Source organism: Centrocercus urophasianus, unplaced genomic scaffold, assembly GCF_019232065.1.
Source record: "Centrocercus urophasianus isolate 14NV4802_14NV808 unplaced genomic scaffold, USGS_Curo_1.0 seq_21, whole genome shotgun sequence".
Classification (NCBI taxonomy): Eukaryota; Metazoa; Chordata; class Aves; order Galliformes; family Phasianidae; genus Centrocercus; species Centrocercus urophasianus.
The window spans coordinates 7605982-7627416 of NW_024884767.1; the positions used below are offsets into that span (position 1 = coordinate 7605982).

A 21435-nucleotide genomic window follows, 5' to 3' on the forward strand; every position below is an offset into this window, starting at 1 on the left:
CTCCCCAAAAAAAAAAAAAAAAAAAAAAAAAAAAAAAAAAAAAAAAATCCAACGATAAAATAACAATACATTTCTGATTTAGATAAAGAGGGTAAACCTGATTCCAGTGTTGTAAAATCACCTACTGAAAATTTCTATTTTGGAGGCAAATATAAAAAACACGAGTAAACAAAAGCTGCAAAAACCCAGCAATCAGTTTTTCCTTAAACATATATTAGTGTTAAAGAGACTTGCCTGGACATTGGAAGTTAAGTTTTATCCATCTTAAAACAGTGCTACACAGACAGCAGAAAACATTGTTTGTAAGTCTTTACTGTTTTATTCTATTGTAGAAGGTGTTTTTTATGAACCTTTATGTATAATCTGGAGCAGGAATAAGCAGGAATTAAAAAGAGTTAAAAGCATTACTAGAAAATACTAACCTCTTCCTCCCAGCTGTGTTCATATGACCAAAATACTCTGTTCTAAAAAACAAGCTAAGTGGTGTGTAAATCCCCACGCAAGGCACTGAAGGTGCAAAAAGTATAACTCAGTTGGGCTCATACAGCTAAACAACAGCTATGTTATAGCAACATTATACATTTCCCCAAAGCATTATGGGATAACATGAAGTCACTCTTCTGCAAGAGAAGGATTAAATAACACTTTCATTAAAATATCTTCTCCTGTATTGGGCAGGTCAAACCAGTTAATAGTGTTAATGATCTAGGTTCAGGAAAAGGAAGCAGTTTGAGAACACCCCACAGAATAGGTGTCCCGCTCACAAAGTCTTCCGTTTTTATTTTTATTTTTAACGTAAGTCTCTTGTTTGCTTTTTAAGGGGAGAGCCCTGCCGCTCGGCTCCCCTTACATCTCAGTGCAGCCTAATCATATGCATAGCCAAAGTCAGTAGTGAGAGCAGAAGGGAGTGGGAGAGCTGGTGAGAGCCACTGTGTCTGTGCGAGCTGGTGTCTGTGTGAGCGGGACTGAACCGTCCATGGCCCCGGGGCTGGGGTTCCACTGTGATGTAGCCATTGATGATACGGATACGGGGAGGAGGGTCGGTGGCACTGCAAGGCAAGCGAAGAAGAACGTCAGTCCAGACTTAGCTCAGAACTGGCTGAAACCCGCACACTGCTGGCTTCTGTGCCCCACTGCCCATCTTCTGGGCACCCAAGATGCTGGGCATGGTCTCTTACACCGGCTCCATGCTCACCAAAGTACTGTGCCTAATGGCAGAGACTTGCCTTTCCTCCTCTTCAAGGGCATGGGCAGCTCTCTCACAGCTGATGTATACAGAAGCCCTAGCCCACCTAAGTGTGAATCAGTCTTGGGGGAGAACACGGAATAGCCTGAGGAGGGTGGGGACTGCCCTGAAACACTAGTAGTGCTCAGACTGATTGATCTCTGCTCTTACACAGGCAGGCAGGTGGGCAAGGTGGCAGCTTTCCTAGCCCTCCAGCTTGCCTTACAGCTAGGTAGAAAATAAGAACAAAACCACCTGTGCTTTAGAGGAGCATCCCTGCAGCAGAATTGCTTAGCTCAGCTCTACAGGAATGAGGCACCTCCTTTCAGCTGAATCCATTCTCCCCTACCAAACTTCTCTATGTGTGCACCTTAGCCTGGACTACACTCACCCCTATGCTGCTTGTTCCCTTCCACAGGTCAGGAATTACAAAGGGTTTAAATGACATCCCCTAAGAAGAGAAAGAGACCCTGCCAGAAACACTTCCTAAAAACAGAAATGCTACAGGGAAAAGATCACAGTGTCTCAAAGTATCTCTGGTGGTACTGAGGACCCTGGGCTGGTGATGAGCATGAGCTGGGTGAGAGCTTACAAAACACTATGCTCCCATTATGGCAGCACGTGGTGAAGGAGAGGACTTTTACCCTGCATGCTGCTGACACGAACTGCCCAGAGCTGAGTGAGCTCCCGCAGTCTTGCAGCGCAGGTTGAGGCTCAGAAGAGGTATGTGAGTCTCTTTTTGAACAATGATTAAAGCCATGAGTGATGCCAAAGCTACAAGGCTGATGTGCCCTCCAGGGCATCACGGTGCTGTGTGAAAATGGAATACAAATTGTGACAAAGTCAGAAGCAAACTTACCTGCCAAACACAACAGCAGGGTTATATTTCCTGCATATTTCCTAACTGTTGTGCTTTGTTTTTGACTTATTTTGGCTAACCACATAAAGCAAGAATGCTTTGGGAAATGAAAGGCAATCAGCATTTTTTTTTAAAAATTGTACCCTTCTGTGTGCAAAGGTCCCATAGGAGGTCTGAGCAGAGAAGCCAGCAGGTGGCACAGCAAAGAAATACAGCTGTTAGCTGATATGCACATAGAGGAGCATGAACCAAAGCAATTCAGCCAAACCCACTACAAAGTTGCATTAGGTCACTCAATCTGCATCTTTCACATTTCCAGGCGTGAAGTTATACGTGGTTCAGGCCCATGCATCAGGGATCTGGGAGCATTCCCGTGACAAGGCACCCAGGGAGCTCGTGCATCCAGGAGCCGGGTGTCCGCAGTGCCACCAGGTGGGGCTGTCCGCTCGGCACAGGACCGTGTGGGCAGCCAGATGCAGTAAGAGCCTAGCGCCTGAGCAGGCTTACAGCTCAAAGGATGGCTTAATTGGTAGAGGACAGAAAAGATTACAAACAAAAAGGAAAGGAGGCATTTTCTGCTCTCATACTTATCTCACAGTTTTCTAAGCTGTCATAATTAGTTCTGCTTCTACTTCGCTACTGTTTTGCACTTATAATCCAGTATGCTCCCCTAAAACATCTCCAATTCAGTAACAATAACACATGCTCCAATATTCTATGTCCTGAAGGCATGGAGGCTTACTTCAGGGCACCCACTGATGCTCCTGAACTTCACAAGAATAACTGCATATGAAAAACAGAAGATGATGGCGTGCAGTTAGGGTGGGAGCTTAGGCTGATAAGGACTCCAAATCATTAGTTGATGTTTCAGCTAAACAGATTGTCAAGAGAAGCAAATAGCTGGTATCAACTACATTAACAGAAGTAAATGTAGTCTGCGGGCTTTCTCCCATCCCTGGAGACATTCAAGGTCAGGCTGGATAGGGCTCTGAGCACCTGATCTAGTTGTGGTGTCCCTGTTCATAGCAGGGGAGTTGGACCAGATGGCCTTTAAGAGACCCTTCCAACTCTAACCATTCTGTGATTAAATGTTACAGTAAAACACAATATCAGATGTGATCAATATAACAATTTGTTGAATTGGCATGTCTTGGACTGTGTATATGTCTGTCAGTGGGCACGCAAACCTCCATGCACATTTGTCTCCCCCCTCTCCCCAAACCATGTGCACTTCGTTTGGAAGGAGGAGTGAAAATTGCCCTAAAAAGAGGGAAAAGAGTTTGATCTAAAAAGTTTGACAAAGGCTGAATGCTTGGAACAGAAAAAGAATCAAAAGCTGCTGCACCTGTTTGCACTGTGTAAGCACTGCATTACTCAAAGCAGTGGTACAGTTGGGACAAAGAGGCATGATACTCAGGACTTTGGGGACCAGGAAGAAACATGCTTTTGAGAGAGAAAAAATGAACATAGAAACTTCAGTTTAAGAGCTACAGCTCTTTTACATCATCTTGACCTTTTTGTTCATTCATAGCACCACAAAAATAACATGTTCTCAACCTGAACATGGCAGAGATATAAGAAGAGCTAGAATCAGTCCTGTGTGTTACTTGACACAAGGTAAACATGAAAGTTCACATTCAGCTGCAGACCTAAGTATCACTTGTGAGGGATGAGGCTTTTTTGCAGGCTGCTATAATTCTTGTAGGGAGAAAGCTCTTCTGTGTGAAAACTGCCAGGAGGATGTAAACCTTTTCCCCACAACGTGCTCCATTTTTCATCTTAACTCAATCACACTTTGGGTTGTCATTCCCATTTCCAGATTTCTGGTAATGCCTCAGGGCTTGCATGTTCTTTAGCACTGGAAGAATACAGATACTAGAAATAATGTATACTGTCCAAATGCAAGGAGCACATATGCTAGACATGAGAGTTCCCACATACGCAGCTGCTCTTGGGTAAAAAATCCAAGAGGCTGTACATTTACCAGTGGATCCAGTCATCTGTGAATAAGATAGGAACTATGTCCTCACAATCCCTTGAGCTCAAATGTAAAATGTTTTTGGCAAGGCTTCCCTGCATGTTATGCCTGATTTTCCACCAACCTAACCCTGCAGGAAGAAGCAATTTCATCCCTAAAAGCACAAGCAGCCTTGAGTAAAGGTCTCTGCAAGAATCATGGTGAGGCGGGTCAGATCCTACACCCTCAGAACATATCTAGCTTCTGCAGAAGCTTGGCCTACTTGATTAATCAGTCCAAGCTAAAATCCAATTTGCATGCCAAGCCCACCTCCCCTCCCAGCCATTAGCTACCTTTCTTCAAAGCGAACCCATAGGTCATTAAACTGCCGCAGTCTTTGCTTCTTCTGCTGCTGCTTCTTCTTTTTGTACTTCCTCTCTACCTTCTCCAGCACATCGATGCCATCAGGTAGCAGCAGGTGAGGCAAGAGTTCTTCCTCCTCCTCTTTCAGGGTATGCAACGGCAGTGGGAGCTCCTGGGACACTACATAAGGGTGATGTGCTGGTGAGGACGATGAGAAGGCTAACAAAGTTTTGGGGAGTTTTCCGCTGGAAGAAGGAGGGAACATGGATAATGTTTAAAAGGCTTTGAGGCAGAATCTTGGTACAGATATCATCAGGACACATGCAAAACAAATGTTTCCTATAGATAGAAAAGTATGGTTATTTTTCTGCCTTGTATTCCTATTTCCTCTTCCAGAAGTAAATATTTTGATCAAAATATTTGTCTTTAATTAAAAAAAAAAACAACCAACTTTGGAAAAGAGGTAATTTGGATCAGAGAAAAAGATGCAGTCTGGCACAGGGTATAAGAGCAGTTGGGAATACCTTTGCATACCTACAAAGAGACGAAAGAGGAATCACTTTCAAAGTCAGAGGAGGTCAAACCATACTCTTCTAATCTGAATTCCAGCAGAACACAGTCCACTTGGTTTCTTCCAGCAGTCCTGTCCTGATGGGGATAAAGGGCAGGGATGGGACAACTAAGGTACACCAAGAGCTAATCCTTGATCAGTGAATTTCACTTGTAGAGAAGGCAAGCCACAAGTTAGTCCACAAACTATGGTCTTGTTTGCAGAAATGCATCTTGAAAATGATTATCTTAGGAGGAAATGGCTCCACATACCATTAAGCAATCTTTTGGACCACTTAGACTGCAAGCAACTGGCAGCATCAAGGCCATTATCACAGGGGAGGTGGTAAGAGGCTGAGTAATTACAGCCAATCAGCCAATTACCCCAAAGCAGATGTGAGCTTTGCATGCACTTATAGCTAACACGAGGAAATAGGAGTCAGGCCTTTAGCTTTCTAGTTGCATTGGTCCCAGATTTAAAAATGTCTGGTTTAGACTGGCAGCATTATCTGTAAGTTCAAACATGCTGCAGTCGGGCTACATGAGCTCTCTCACATGCCAAGACTGAGAAGCCTTTGGGTTGGTCCCTGATAACGTTAAGGCCTTTGACATGGTCCCCATAATATCCTTCTCTGCAAATCAAAAGATATGGATTTGACAGGTGCACTGTTTGATGGATGAGGACTTGGTTACAAGATCATACCCAGAGAGCTGTGGTCAGTGGCTCAATGTCTGAATGAAGAAGTGCTGTTCCTCAGGGATCAGTACTGGGACCAGCATTCTTCAACAGCTTCATCAATGACATCAACAGTGACATAGAGTGCAGGCTCAGCAAGTCTGCAGATGACACCAAGCTGTGGGGTGCAGTTAACACACATGAGGGACAAGATGCCATCCAGAGAGACCCAGAGAGACTCAAGCAATGGGACCAGCAGAACCTCACGAGGTTCAACAAATCCAAGCGCAACTTCTGCACCTGGGTTGTGGCAACTCCCACTATCAGTTCATGCTGTGAGATGTAAGGATGGGGTACAGCCCCACTGAAACGGACCTGAGGGTACAGGTGGAAGCAAGCTGGATATGAGCCAGCAACATGCCCCCACAACCCAGAAGGCCGACTGTATCATGAGCTGTATCAACAGAAGCATGGCCAGCAGGGCAAGAGAGGTGATCCTGCCCTTCTGCTCTGCGCTGGTGAGGCCTCACTTGGAGTATTGCGTCCAGATGAGAGTCCTCAGTACAGAAAAGACATGGAGCTGCTGGAGTGTGTCCTGAGGAAACTGTTTCAAGGGATGGAACACCTCTCCTACGAGGACAGGCTGGGAGAGCTGGGGCTGTTTAGCCTGGAGTTGAGAAGCCTCTGGGGAGACCTGAGAGTGGCCTTCTAGTATATCTAAAGGGAGTCTGTTAAGAGGAAGAAGATAGACGATTCAGCAGGGTCTACTGTAAAAGGACAAGGGGAGATGGCTTCAAACTGAAAGAGGGGAGATTTAGGTTGGATACAAGAAATAAGTTTTTTACAGTGATGGTGGTGAGGCACTGGTACAGATTGCCCAGGGAGGCCAGAAAAATTCAAGGTCAGGATGGATGGGACTCTGAGCACCTGATCCAGCTGTAGATGTCCTTGTACACTGCAGGGGAGTTGGATTAGATGACTTTTAAGAGTTCCTTCCAACTCAAGTGATTCTATAATTCTATAAGCCCAAGAGATCACTGAGTCAAGAGCCCAGAAATGACTGTCAGGGCAATTCTAACTCAGTTTAGTGTTTCAAGGGGATGTTTCAAAGAAACAACCAACTCCACCCTGATTACTCAAGCTCTGTTTCATAATACTTCAAGCAAGCAGCATCTCCCCACCCATATTACATGATATGCAGCCTGCATGCAGTCTCCTATCCAATCTCAGCTTTCCTTGCCCACAGTTCTCTTCCTTGTTTGGAACAGAGATTCTATCTCTTTTCTTGTTCTCAAGTTTCTGCACAAACTTACTCAATTCACTCCATGAACAACAGCACAACACAAATATTTAACTGATCTATAGACTACTTTTATAAAGATAAGAGACACAGAAGTTTGTTGTTGTTGTTATTGTTTTTAACAGGACAAAGTTGAAGACTGGATTGGACTGGAACTCAGAAGGGTAACAAAAGAGCACAGACCATTGCACAGAAACATGACTTCAGTCAGTGAAGCCTTCCCAGCATTATGGAGTGTTTCTTTTCTGTTCTGCAAAGTCATGGAGAGCAAGAGGTCCAGTATACACCTTTTGGCATGGCTGCTGTTTTCAAGCTATCTCATCACTGTGAACACATTTCCTTTATAGACAGTAAAGAAGATCCATCCTGAAAGAGGGTGAGATTGTGGGCTGCAAAATCAAGGAACTAGTAGATGGAAAATGAAGAGAGTGTGATCTTATTTCCTGCAAGGAAAATCACATGTGGAGTGCTTCATGTGACAGACTGGTGCAGAAAGATTTGTGGGCTATTCACTCCACTCAGAATCCTTGTAATTGCTATAGCATTACTTTATCACTCTAAGGCATCACGATACTTCAGTTTTCCTCCACAACATCTCATATCCCCTAACCTTCATCTTCTCTTTACTGATTGACACACATTCTGTTGTCTCTAGGACATGATTTATCTCTTTAAAGACCTTCTGATTATGGTCTCCTGGTTCTCTTTTCTTTGATTTTAATTCACCATGTCTGTCTTTTTATTGGTGAAAATCTCTGAGTGGGCACCACTCCTCTGTAGATAAGACTACTTTATTGCCTGCAGCCTCCTGTACCAAATATGTGGCCAGGAGATGCTAAAATATTGCTATAGCCACAGCCAGGACAACCTCCAAACTGTATGGCCATCTGTTTATTTAGATACCTGCAGCCTCAGAGCACCATGAACAACAGATACTTATGTACATAATCTCTTCTGCAGCACTGCCTATAGGTGATTCTTCCAGAGACCCTTTGAGCAACTGCTAGAACAGGCATGCAAATGCAGAAATGCTCTCATCTTTCCCCATGGATTCTGATATACTCTTGGAATGGGTCTTTCTCCCACTTCAAATGTTCTCCTACAGATCTCACGTTTTTCTTGAAATTCTTTGCTACCACATCATTCAGAAATGTTATCACTTTTTTTTTTTTTCAAAGAAAACATTAAAGTGCTGTTTTCTTCATGTTGCTCACTCAGTCAGCTTTAAAGTCAAGGCTCCAGGAAAGACCTTCTGTTCAGTACTGCCCAGTAAAGTGTCTGAGATGCAACTAGTGACAAACTAAGTACTTATGAAGACACAGAAGGTGATGGTTGGACAGTGAACTCGGTCGATATGGTCAGAAAAATCAGGTGGCTAGCTTTCCTGAGAAACACTGATACCCATCTCCCTGATGTATGAAGATCTAAACTTCCTTCTTACAGTCATCTGCCCTTGATCTCCTTACACATACCTCTTTACAGAGCAGCAGATTCATAAAATCGTATAATCGTGGAATGGTTTGGGTTGGAAGGGACCTTAAGGCCCCACTCAGTTCCAATCCCCTGCTGTGGACAGGGATGACACTCACCAGCTCAAGCCACCCAGTGCCACATCCAACCTGGCCTTGAGCACCTCCAGGAGTGGGGCACCCACAGCTTCCCTGGGAAGCTGTGCCAGGGCCTTACCATTCTCTGGGTAAAGGATTTCCTACAAACATCTAATCTAAATCTCTCCTGTTTTAGTTTAAAACAGGTCCCCTTGTCCTATCATCTATGTGCCCATGGAAAAAGTCAGTCTCCATCTCCTTTATAAACTCTCTTAAATACTGTAAGGCAATGAGTTTCCCAGAGCTTTCTTTTTTTCTTCTTTTCTGGATCAACTTAATGTGCTTGTTCCTTCTTGGGTCTTGACTGTTACTTACACCCTTTCCTTTTGTCAGTCCCAGAGCCTCTTATCTGTTGCACTTCTGGGGCAAAAGGTAGGCTCTTCCTGCTCCTACCAGGAATTAGAAGATTTTGTTTATTCCCAAGTACATATTGAGCTCTCTTTACGTTTTAAGAAGCTGCTATAGCTGTTTTTAGGAATATATAACCTAAGAAAGTTCTTAAAAACAAAAAAGATGACAAAAATTTGTTTTTTTATTACCACCATAAACACTGATACACTAAGTCGCCTAGCATTACTTCAGTATTACATGATCATTAAGTCTTGTGTGGAAGCACAGAGGCTCTCTCTTTGTCAGATTACCTACCCGCTGGTGTCAGCAGCATCAGGGGATGCATGGATGTACTTAAGGGGATGTGTTTGGTGTAGATAATGCTTCAATGCAAATGGGCAATGTCAGTAATCATAGAAAAAATCTGACCTGCCAGAATTTAAATTTCAGTCTGAAAAAGGCAGCAGAAGTGCTGCAAAGAGAAAGATGAAGCAATCACAGCAGGAGAAGAATATTTGTTATTATTTTGCACTGCATCTTACTGGAGTCCCTGGCATAGCACAAGACTCTGCATGTGCCCCTGGACAATCCACATAAAAGAAAAAAGTCCAACGTTAATCCTAAAAGCCCCTTATCAGAAATGTGAGGAAGTAGGAACAGAGATGCAAGCACTGAGGGAGGGAGAACATTCCTGGTGCAGAGGATGAAAGGGAAACAGTAAAATAATTGAGATCAAGCCTTTTTTCCACTGTGGCCTTTTAGCAGTGCCTCTAGGGAAGAATGAAGATATTCTGAGGGATGCAAGGACACTTCTTTGGCAAGAGACTAGAGATGGGGGAGAAGAGCATTGCAGAGTCTAAGCTGGTGGCAGGTAGTTCCGAAAGCATAGGTAATCCTTTGCAGAGTATGGAGATCATTTGGCATTTTATAGTAACTGAGATCATGGAGATAGATAAAGGCACCCACTGATAGGCTGGGGAGAGGCTAAGGGGATAACTCAAAGGACAGCTACAAGACATACCGGTACAGCAAGTATCTTGGCTTATAAATGCAGGAAAGAGCAAAGGATGTGAGAGCTATCACTTTTGGTGGGGACAACTAGCAAGAGACTAAGTGGACCCTAAGGAGCCAGATTCAAGGCTGAGAGTAATATGGAAGAATAAAAAATAGCAGTGTAAGAGAAATAAAGTGTTAGAAGGTAAGGCAGCTGAACACTTAGGAGGAATGAAGGGACACAGAAGCCTGTGTGATATGAGACAGTGTCCAGATCTGCTGAACCAAGAATGCATATTCTATGGAAGTTACTTAAAGAGCTAAAACCTTAGAAAAAAAAAAAAAGTCTGTTTTTTCCAAAAAAACACAGGCCAAACCCAACAAAATCCTGTTTCCTAACTGGCCTTATGGAAAAGTAAGCTGCTTCAGTGAACAGAAGGAGCCCAGCTCACTGTTTAGTATGGTTTCAGCTGCTACTACCTCTTTGTGACTGTTTACAAATCCGCCCTCCCAACAAAAGCTCAGCTACAATAAAGGCATGCATTACTTGTTGATGGCTTGTCCAGCTGGGGTGTGCTCTACATCATACCCTTCTCTCCTCAAAACATCGATCACTGTGTTGTTGCCCATGAAGTGACCTGCAGTTAAGAGAAAAATGAAATCAGAACTTAAGAAACAAAGAGGAAGAGGGAAGGGCAGCAAATAGCTTCCTGATCATAGAAAGTGTGTCACATTCAGACCATGCAGTATTTTATCACTTCACACACCAGAAACACAGGATCTCTAACAAGGGATTGTTGAATCTTCCCAGGCTCATTTAAGCTAGCACATTTCTGTATTTCTGAAATACAGGTGTGATTGAAAAGTTGCCTCTCATTGAGTAGACTAGTACATCCTCATGCTTCTGTAGATTTCTTGGTACACTAAGGGATAAAGCTGTGAGAGAACTGTTCAGGAGCAGCAACTAGAGTATGACAGGCTGTGGCTCAAACCTAGCCTCACATCTGTCCTCAACATTTGCATCATTCTAGCATCTTTACAGCATTAAGAGCACTGGATGATATGTCAGTCAACATCATTAAGAATTGTTAAATGATTAAGAATCACATAACCACAGACAACAAAAACGGCTCTGAAAGCCATTGACACAGGTCAACCCTTTGGGTTCTTTCATTATAAGCACTGGAGAAAAAAAAAAAATCCAATTCAGTTGTGTTAACAGAAGTTTAGGAAGGACTTAGCTAGCTCTGCTCTAATTCTGTGATTTATGGCTCCACTCCATTTTCAGCCAGATGTAGTTGCTGTTCAGCCTGTAATTTGGCACCATAATGAACAAATGATTGCACAAATGTATAGGGATTTTGAAGGACTCTGAATGCTCTGCATACTGACTGACGTTTGCAATCACTCTAGCACCTCATCAGACAAGGCTGCTGAGAAGTAACAGAGACCTTGCACAGGCCCTTGTAAATCTAGCTTTTTGAAAACATTAGTCAATTTAACAGCCTATATTAATTAAAATTAGGCTTGAACAAATGCCTTAATAAAGAACTCTCTTGCTTTTATAGATCTAAGCAGTGCTAACATTGGTACTTCCAGAAAGAAAAAAAACATTTTCTGCTAATATTCCTCATAAATACATAAGAATCACAGAATCACAGAATCACAGAATCACCCGGGTTGGAAGGGACCTCAAGGATCATGTAGTTCCAACTCCCCTGCCTAGCAGGGCCACCAAACACACACATTCAGATCAGGTTGCCCAGGACCCCGTCCAACCTGGCCTTAAACACATCCAAGGACGGGGCATCCACAACCTCCCTGGGCAGCCCGTTCCAGGGCCTAACCACTCTCCTTGTATAGAACTTCCCCCTAACATCCAACCTAAATCTTCCCTCCTTCAACTTGGATCCATTTCCCCTAGTCCTGCTGTTGTCAGCCCTTTTGAAGAGTTTACTCCCCTCGTGGGTGTAGGTTCCCTTCAGGTATTGATAGGCTGCAATGAGGTCACCCCGCAGCCTTCTCTTCTCCAGGCTGAACAAGCCCAACTCCCTCAGCCTGTCCTCATAGGGGAGGTGCTCCAGCCCCCTGATCATCTTAGTCGCCCTCCTCTGGACCCTTTCCAAAATCTCAATGTCTTTCTTGTACTGAGGGCTCCACACCTGGACACAGTACTCCAGATGGGGCCTCACAAGAGCCGAGTAGAGAGGGACGATCACCTCCCTGTCCCTGCTGACCACCCCTCTCCTGATGGAGCCCAGGATCCCATTTGCCTTTCGAGCTGCCAGAGCGCACTGCTGGCTCATGTTCAGTCTCTCGTCCATCAGGACCCCCAGGTCCTTCTCTGCCGAGCTGCTCTCAAGGACCACTCCTCCCAGCCTGTACGGGTGCCTGGGGTTCTTCCGGCCCAAATGCAAAACCTTGCACTTTGCCGTGTTGAACCTCATTAGGTTCACCCGAGCCCAGCCCTCCAGCCTGTCGAGGTCCCTCTGAATGGCCTCCCTTCCTTCCACCGTATCAACCGCACCACTCAGCTTGGTGTCGTCAGCAAACTTGCTGAGGGTGCACTCAATTCCCTCATCGATGTCATTAATAAAGATGTTAAAGAGCACCGGTCCCAAGACAGACCCTTGGGGGACACCACTTGTTACCGGCCTCCACCTGGACGTAGAGCCATTGACCACCACCCTCTGTCTGCGGCCTTTCAACCAGTTTCTTACCCATCGGGTCGTCCACCCATCAAATCCACTTCCCTCCAATTTGGAGATGAGGATGTGGTGGGGGACCATGTCAAAGGCCTTGCTCAGGTCCAGGTAAATGACATCAGTCGCCTTCCCTTCGTCCACCAATGCCGTCACTCCATCATAGAAGGCCACAAGATGAGTTAGGCATGACCTTCCTTTGGTGAAGCCGTGCTGGCTGTCTCGGATCACATGCTCATTCTTTATGTGATCGAGCATGTTGTCCAGGAGGATCCGTTCCATGATCTTCCCAGGCACGGAGGTGAGACTCACCGGCCTGTAGTTCCCTGGGTCCTCCCTGCTCCCCTTCTTGTATATGGGAGTGACGTGACCCTTCCTCCAATCATCCGGGACCTCACCTGACAGCCACGACTTCTCAAATATGATGGAGAGCGGCTCGGCAACCACCTCAGCCAGCTCCTTCAGGACCCTGGGATGCACGCCATCCGGCCCCATAGACTTGAATTCATTCAGTCTAAGGAGGCACTCTCGGACTTGCTCTGCCCTTACAGTGGGGAGGGATTTACCTCCTTGGTCCCCACATAGAGGTTTGGGGATGCAGGGTTCAGGGACGTGAAAAAGACTAGAATCCTGGCCACCAGTGAAGACCGAGGTGAAGAACTCATTCAGCACCTCAGCTTTCTCTTCATCTGTTGAAGCCAGTTCTCCTTTTAAATTTAACAAAGTAGGTACGCCCGTTTTGGCCTGTCTCTTCTGGCCAATGTACCTGTAGAAGGTTTTCTTATTGTTTTTCACGTCCCTTGCCAAGTTCAGTTCTGCCTGCGCCTTGGCTTCCCTGATCCCACGTCTGCAAGTCCGGACGGCATTCCTGTATTCTTCCCAGGTGACACAGCCTTGTTTCCAGAGCTTGTACACCCCTTTCTTCGCCCTCAGTTCTCTCAGCAGGTCCTTGCTGAGCCATGCCGGTTTCCTACCTCGCCTGCCCACTTTCTTATTCAGAGGAATGGAGACCTCTTGTGCTTCCAGGAGGGCATCTTTGAAGAGCCGCCAGCTCTCCTCAACATCCTTGTCTTTGAGGGCAGCGCGCCAGGGGATCTTGGCCAGCAATCCATTGAGTAGTTTGAAGTTTGCTTTTCTAAAGTTTAGTGTCCTGATCCTGCTCTTTGCCAGGCCCACATCGCTTGAGATCACAAACTCAACCAGGGCGTGGTCGCTGGAGCCCAGGCAGCCTCCGACCTTGACGCCTTTGATGATCTCCTCAGCGTTGGTGAGCAGCAGGTCTAGCAACGCTTCACCTCTGGTCGGTCTGTCCAATACCTGAACCAGAAAGCTGTCGTCAATGGATTCCAAGAGCCTTCTGGAGCTCTTGCAGCTCGCCGTGTGGTTTTTCCAGCAGATGTCCGGATGGTTGAAGTCCCCCACCAGGACAAGAGCCCGTGAGCCAGACATCTCACACAGACATCTTCAAGAATTAAACAACCAGAATGCTTCCAACAGACAGGACATGCATGGAGATAGGAAGCAAAGTACAGTGGTGACACTTACACCAAGGAATTTGATTTTTTAGAGCAAAACAAGTTGGATGAACACAAGCACCAGTTTCTCATACACAACAGCAAAAAGTGTTGTGAAATGTGAAATATCAGCTTACAGCATGATACTTGGATGGTATCACTTGAGCACAAGTATTTATTAAAAAAAAGCTTTTCCAAGGGCCTAAGTAATCAAAGTAATCTAGCTCAAACTAAACTTTTTAATGTAGCAATGCAATATCCACATAACTCACACCACATTTTCTCACCCAATAACTACATTTTCTTCAAACTCCTCAGTCTTAACTTCTCTTTTCATAAGAAGCAAAGCTTGACTTTGATGTGGACCTAATTTAACACTGCTGATGCCTGTTGCATGCTAATGTTTCAGCCTCAGGTCCTGTTAATATGTGGAAAGTGAGAGTTTTGTCATGTCAGTGAAGAGACCTGCTGTGGGGAACATTAGTGATTGGAATTAAACTTTGTAAAAAAGTAAAAGTAGCCACTGGAAGTTCAACATTAGGTTCATAAGGCACTGAACTTAGTTGTCATCTCTCACCTTTAACACAGAGGAGAAATACATGCAACAGAAAGGGGAGAGGTAATTCATTCACCATTCTCCACACTTCCATGGCTCCAGACTTCAGAGAAACTGGCACTTTCAAAGCATGATTAATCCTCTTGTAAGAGGGATAGCTTACACACTGAGAAGTGCCTCTCTACTGGTGAGGACTGAAGTAATGCAAAGAGTAAGCTCAGACTAGAAACCCATCTCAGTCAGGCAGCATTGAACAACCTGATTCCCTTCTGCAGTGGTGAAAGGAAGTGCCAAGGTTCTGAATTCTTATTTTCCTAATACAAGCCCTTCAGGAGAAAGGAGACAAGACACAAAGCAATCTACATGGCAATCTCTAGTGATAAATAACTATCCTTGAGCCAGTTTAAACAGTTAGGGTCCCACACATTTCAACAGAAAGTAACAGAACATCTGTTCACATCACACCATCACATTCACTGCCTCCCCTCAATCTTCAGTTCCTTTTGCTCACAGTAGCGATTCAGACTGATGTTTAGGAAATGGCTACAGCATATGGAAGAATCCAATTTGATCCATGCTCTCCTGAAGCAGAGTCTTCATCTTTTAAATTTGACGCAGTCATAAAAAAATCTTTTACATCAGTGCAAGCTTTCACAGAGAGCCTTTGCAGTGCAGTAAGTTATGTGTACATAATAAGGAATAAGGCAGTGCTAGAATTGTCTAAAACACAACAGAACAAACGAACAAATCGTGTAAAACACACATGCATATAAATACATACAGGTACGAGATACAAAATTGCTCAGAAGACATGACCAATTGGGAAAAGCTCAGGTTGGGCACATTAAAGGATTATGAGATGTCAGTGTTTTTCCATCAAAAAGATCGGTTATCCATGCTCCAATAGACAGATCTGGCCTGGGGACAAGAGGACTTACAGGCTCAACCTGAGTTTGGTATAAAATCAAAAAGTGATTGAAGGTTGAAGGTTTCAGGTACAGGACTTCTCTGATCTTAGGTAGCACTTTCACCCTTTTCCTGGGCTCTGAGATACAAAGAGCCTAGTGGTATGTGAGAGACCTGATCACTCAAAACAACTGGAAGAAAGATGAGAGAAACTGACCCTGCTATCAAGCAGCTAGAATGTAAGGGAGAATTAGCCCAAAGCCATATGATAAGGAGTAGGCCTCTTTCACCTGTTTTCTGTTTTAGCCTGACACGCTTGAATGCCCCTCTGAAGAAAAGCCCCAGGCCCTGTCCCAACAGAAGGCCTACTCTTTTCTTTCTATACACAGCCCTGCATTATCCTCACAGCACTAGGTGAAGAGATGCCTCTGAGAGGTCAATTTAGTTGGGCAGGGGGATGCGGAGCCAAGAATCTCTATTCTTCTGTTTTCAAGCTCAAAGCAAAACTAAGAAGCTGTTATGTGATCGGCTCAGCCATGCGCTCTGCTAGAGTGAGACCTCTGCCTTTAATCTGCATTGAAGGGAGATGACCTGCGGGGATCACAACAAGCAGTATGCCAGAACAGCCATGCTGTGAGTCTGACGTGCTTGCAGAGTGGTCCATGTACTCAAACGTGCACTGAGCACTCCTGAATTCCCTTCAAAGCAGTACCTGATCTTGCAGAACACATCCTAGATTGTTGTCAAAGATTACTGTGAAACACAGGTCTCCTACTTGCAGCTTTTACTACACAGGGACATTTTAATCTAGGCAACTGCTAGGTTTACTGGTTTCAGCAGAGACTTCTGAACTCAAATTTCAGAAATTGTGAGTTTTTAATGTTTACAAATCTCACCAAATGAACCAAATGAAAGGAAATCCTGCACAAGAGAAGTTCAATTTCTGTTCTAGACTTTTTAATTTTCATATATTTTAAAACTAGAGAAAACTGTTTTCTGAATTTCAAACAAATGCTTTGGTTCCAGATGATATACTAATTTCCTATTCCGTCTTTTAAAGTCATGTAAAAGGGAAGGCCCTAAGAACACAGAATTCTTTATGTCTGAATGTGTTAGTAGAAAATCAGTAACTCCAAATTGCACCACATGCAGGTCAGGAACTCAAGATACAGCAGTACCCCAAGACAATACATCACCAGCCACGCATATAAAGAAACAAAAACGCTTGTTAGGAAACCTGATCTGAATTGCTACTCTTCAAGAAGCGGTGGGAACAGCTACAGCACAAGAACATAACAACACAACCACAAAATGGTAGAAGTTACTCTAGCCACTGGGGCATGCTAAAGCAGAATGTTTATCTCTTTGACAGGCTGGGAGTTCTCAGATGGTGCCAGAGACTACACGGGTTGCTGAAACAAATATTTTCAATACTGCTTTAGATGTACAGCTCTTACAGTAATTTCAGAGCAATTTGAAATATTTTAGAATAAGCTTCCTAGAAATGCCTGTGGGAAGGATTACCTGCTATCTGCTTTTCTAGACTGCTTCCAAGAATGGCATAAATTTGATTAACATGCCTCAGAACAAGACACCTGTAGGTGGCTAGATTAAAATTACTGGTCTGAGGAAAAGGCATGATATGAGGCTGCTGACTATGCTATACATGAATAAAAAAAAGGGAAACTTCAGTAAAAATTATCACTTGACTGTGAGTCACAAAAGACAGCAGCTTGCTCATCCATTTCTGTGAGCCTTTCATTGGAGTACTCCTGCTCTTTCAGAGGTGGACACCTTACAAAATTGAGTTCCCACTAAACACTGTATACAACTGAGTAGGTAGAAAGTACTCCCTTGGTCAAATAGGCAGGGTCCTGCTAACAGAATGGTGTGTCCAGGCAAGAACCTTTACAGGCAGATTTTCCTCATCCCACTCCATGGTCTGTTATTTTCTTGCAAGATCTGAATTGGATGAAGCAAAATCAAATCTACAGAAATAAAAGAGTGCCTCCCAAATTTTTATTAAGCCTTTTGGCACGTGGCCAATGGATACCTCATGCTCTTTCAGTGCTCTTTCAGTGACAAGCAACGTCCACTTTTCAAACGTTTCACCAAATGACCTGGCTTAGCTCCCATTGGACTAAGTGGGCAAAGAAGGAGAACCCAATCAAGCACAGGTTTTACTGACAGAGATTATCTGAAGCAGTCATACTACGGAAGCAAAATAAGAGAGTCCTCAGCTTTGTGTACCCGTGTTACCACCAAACTTAGTTTCTAAGAGATCCTATGCAAAATTGAAAGTGGCTTTATGTTGTGGAAAAGAATGCTATTATCCACTAGCAGAGATAGGAGGAGTTGTAGAGAGTGATGAGGTCTTCCCTGAGCCTCCTCTCTGGACTGAACAATCCTGGTTCCCTCAGCCACTTCCTATAAGACTTGTGTTTGATACTACTGAGTATGATACTGACAGAAAGAAAAGATGCTTGCCAGGACCAAACCAACCAAACATATACTGAAAGAGATCACAGAATCATAGAATCATAGGGATTGGAAAAGACCTCTGGAGGTCAAGTCCAACCACCTGCTAAAGCAGGTTCCCTACAGTAGGCTGCACAGGAAAGTGTCCAGGCGAGTTTTAAAAATCTTCAGGGAAGGAGACTACACAATATTTCTGGACAGCCTGTTCCAGTTCTTTACTTCACTGAACTAGTGTTCAGATGGAACTTCCTGTATTCCAGTGTGTACCCATTGATCCCTGTCCTGTCACCAAGCACCATCAAAGAGAGCCTGGGCCCATCCTCTTATATCTACCTGTTAGATATTTATAAGCTTTGTTAAGATCCATCTCAGTCTTCTCCAGGCTGAACAGCCCCGGTCTCTCAAGGTCTCTCAGACTTTTCTCATATGGGAGATGCTCCAGGCTCCTCACCATATTTGAGACCCTCTGCTGGACTCTCTCTAGAAGTTACCCATCATTCTTGAATCGAGGAGCCCAGAACTGGACACTATTCTAAATGGCACAATAGAGTGCCTCCCTTGATCGGCTGGCCATATTCTTTTTAAATACGTCCTATTCAAACTAGAAGAAGTAGAAAAGGAAAGCACTTATCCTTGGTGCACAGAAATCCAGGGAGAAATTTCCCCATTTTGCTCATACATACATATGTGTATACCTTTTAAGGAAAAGTTGGGATGCAGAATACTGAGTAATTTTAAAGCAGATAGTTGTCTCTCCAGTGTAAAAGCCCACAATCAGCACACACCTCTTTCTTCCATCAGTACTTTCCAAGTAATTAAAAGTTCAGATATAGGAACACAAACCAAAGCTGTTCAAATACCATTAAAAAACATGGTATTCTTTTAAGTGCAATGCTGTCAGTAAAAGGAACTGAGGTAAATTAAAAGTGGCCATGGTCCAAATGGTGTTGTAAGCCAGCTTAAAGCCTCCCCACATCTCAGGTGCAGGACCAAAAGTATGCTGCATCATAATTCTGCATATGTATAGGTCAAATCCAACACAAGCAGCTCTCCCATGCCCCTATCTTGCTGAGAATGCATACTTCCAAACATACTCCTCTGACACTGTCACTCCTCTGCAAGCTGAAATATTGCTCCATCATCTAAGGCCAGAAAATAAGAGTATGCTTTAAAAAAAAAACAAAAAAAAACATTATTTCCTTCATATCCCCTTTTTAGTATAACACCTTCATCAACTGAACTTCACTACTCTCAATCCAGATGGGATTTCCATTGATTATAAGGCCAAATTTTAACCAAGGCTAACATAAGGAAATTTTTTCAGCATCATATGATACACTTTGTAAAAACAGAGTTACAAGAAATAGCTTCTGTTCAGGTGGCCTTAGCCATGAAGTCTCCATCTATGATGGCTTTTACTAAGAGTTTTCTACTACTGAAGCCTCAGATTCATTAGGCAAGGAGAGTTATGTGGCTGATTTTGTTAGCAGGCAGCACTACCTTACACAGTAAAGGAAGCAAAAACCACTGCTATGTCTGAGACACACCTCTCACAGTCACCTCTGCTACTGGACCTGCTCCTGTTCCACACTGGGATTACTTTCTCCCAAAACAGGTATTAAGGACTTGAAATTCCGCAAGCTTAAAAGCACATTACAAGATGAAAGACTCCCTACTGTTGCTACCCAGTAAAGGTAGCAACGGATAAATTCCAGCACAGAGAAGAAGCTGATGGTCACTGGACTGTCAGTACATGTACAGAAAGAAAGCACAGCTGTTTCACCTGGTTGATTTTGACAGTTCCACTCATATGTTCAAACAGAGGTTTGCAAAAATGCAAAGCTTCCCTCATGTCAGAGATGTCAGGATAAATGCCCTTTATGTGAACCCTGGAGCTTTGGATGCTGATCCTGTCTCCACAAACTATCTATGCCCTTTGGGGTTGCTGTTCTAATGAACCCTGTCATTAGCATTCTGCAGGCTCAAAGAAGTTACTAAGGAAAACAGTCTCAAAGCTTCAGGCCTGTATCTGGCATTCTCAGATTACAGAGGTATAGGCACACCTTCAGGGACTTGGCCCTTCCGCTCACCCAAAGAGGCTAAAATGATGCTGCATTCCTAAGACAGAAAAAAGCAGGCAATCAGCTAGTTCTTTGTGCCGAGGGAGAAGCAAGGTGATCTGAAACAGGTCATTCAATGTGTTTTATCACTATTTCAGCTACCTGCTCCTCCCCCCATTTTTGTCCTCTTCCAGGATCTGCCAAGGTTCAGCTCCACTTGCATTTTTTCTGAGCTTTCTCATTATACATTTTTTTACACAAGTCCTTTACACAAGGTGTGCACATGTTCATGTTTTCTATGCATCTTCAGTTACAAATCTGCTGATGCCAGGCTGAAGTTTCCATGTTAGTTTCAGAACTCCCACTGAATTTCAAGGGCAAGTAATATGCCATTTACCCTGATTTTTCAGGTATAAACAACTACTTAGCTGGACTGAAACATCCTAAGATTAGCACTGTTAATTATTTTGTAAATACTGGTAACAGGTCTTTTCTCCATTCTTGTATTTTCTGGAGACCATAAATACACCTCCTCTTGCATAATTTCCCATGCAAAAAAAGTAAGACAGAAAAGAACAAAAATAGCAGCAAACAACTGTACATGGAAATGACATCACCTTAAACAACATTCAATACAGAAACTCAGCACAATTCTAATTCATCCTGGAGAAGACATGTTGTTGGGTTTTTTTGTTTTTTGTTTTTTTTTCACCTGTATAATTTTGAATTTTTAGGACGTAAGAAACAAAAGAAAGACACATGTATGTCCACCTGTTCAATGCTCTTGGCTCCTAAAGCTGACAAATATCCTTCATGACAAACATCCTTCTATGATGGAGTGACGGCATCGGTGGACAAAGGAAAGATGACCAATGTTATTTACCTGGACTTGAGCAAGGCTTTTGACATGGTCCCCCACCACATCCTCATCTCCAAATTGGAGGGATGTGGATTTGATGGGTGGGCCACTCAATGGATAAGAAACTGTTGAAAGGCCACAGACAGAGGGTAGTCATCAATGGCTCTATGTCCAGGTGGAGGCCGGTAACGAGCGGCATCCCCCAGGGGTCTGTCTTGGGACCAGTGCTTCTTAACATCTTTATCAATGACAGCGATGATGGAATCAAGTGCACCCTCAGCAAGTTTGCTGACCACACCAAGCTGAGTGGTGCGGTTGGCACCGTGGAAGGAAGGGATGCCATTCAGAGGGACCTCGACAGGCTTGAAAGGTGGGCCCAGGTGAACCTGATGATGTTCAACACAGCAAAGTGCGGAGTACTGCGTCCTGATCTGGAGTCCCCAGTACAAGAAAGACAGGGAGCTGTTGGAGAAGGTCCAGGAGAGCCATGAAGATGATCAG

At 44.0% G+C, this 21435-nt stretch overlaps 1 protein-coding gene across 1 annotated transcript in view; it reads right to left on the reverse strand.

Annotated features, from left to right (window-relative positions):
- Window positions 1–321: 321 nt before the first annotated feature.
- TRABD2A (TraB domain containing 2A) overlaps window positions 322–21435 on the reverse strand; it is an 85717-nt gene continuing 64603 nt past the window's right edge. Inside the window, exons 5-7 of the mRNA XM_042822969.1 lie at window positions 10407–10497; window positions 4395–4649; window positions 322–1049 (exon numbers count right to left, since the gene is read on the reverse strand). Of these exons, the coding sequence (XP_042678903.1) occupies window positions 854–1049; window positions 4395–4649; window positions 10407–10497 (542 nt within the window). The 3' untranslated portion in view covers window positions 322–853. The remainder of the gene's footprint in view (window positions 1050–4394; window positions 4650–10406; window positions 10498–21435) is intronic.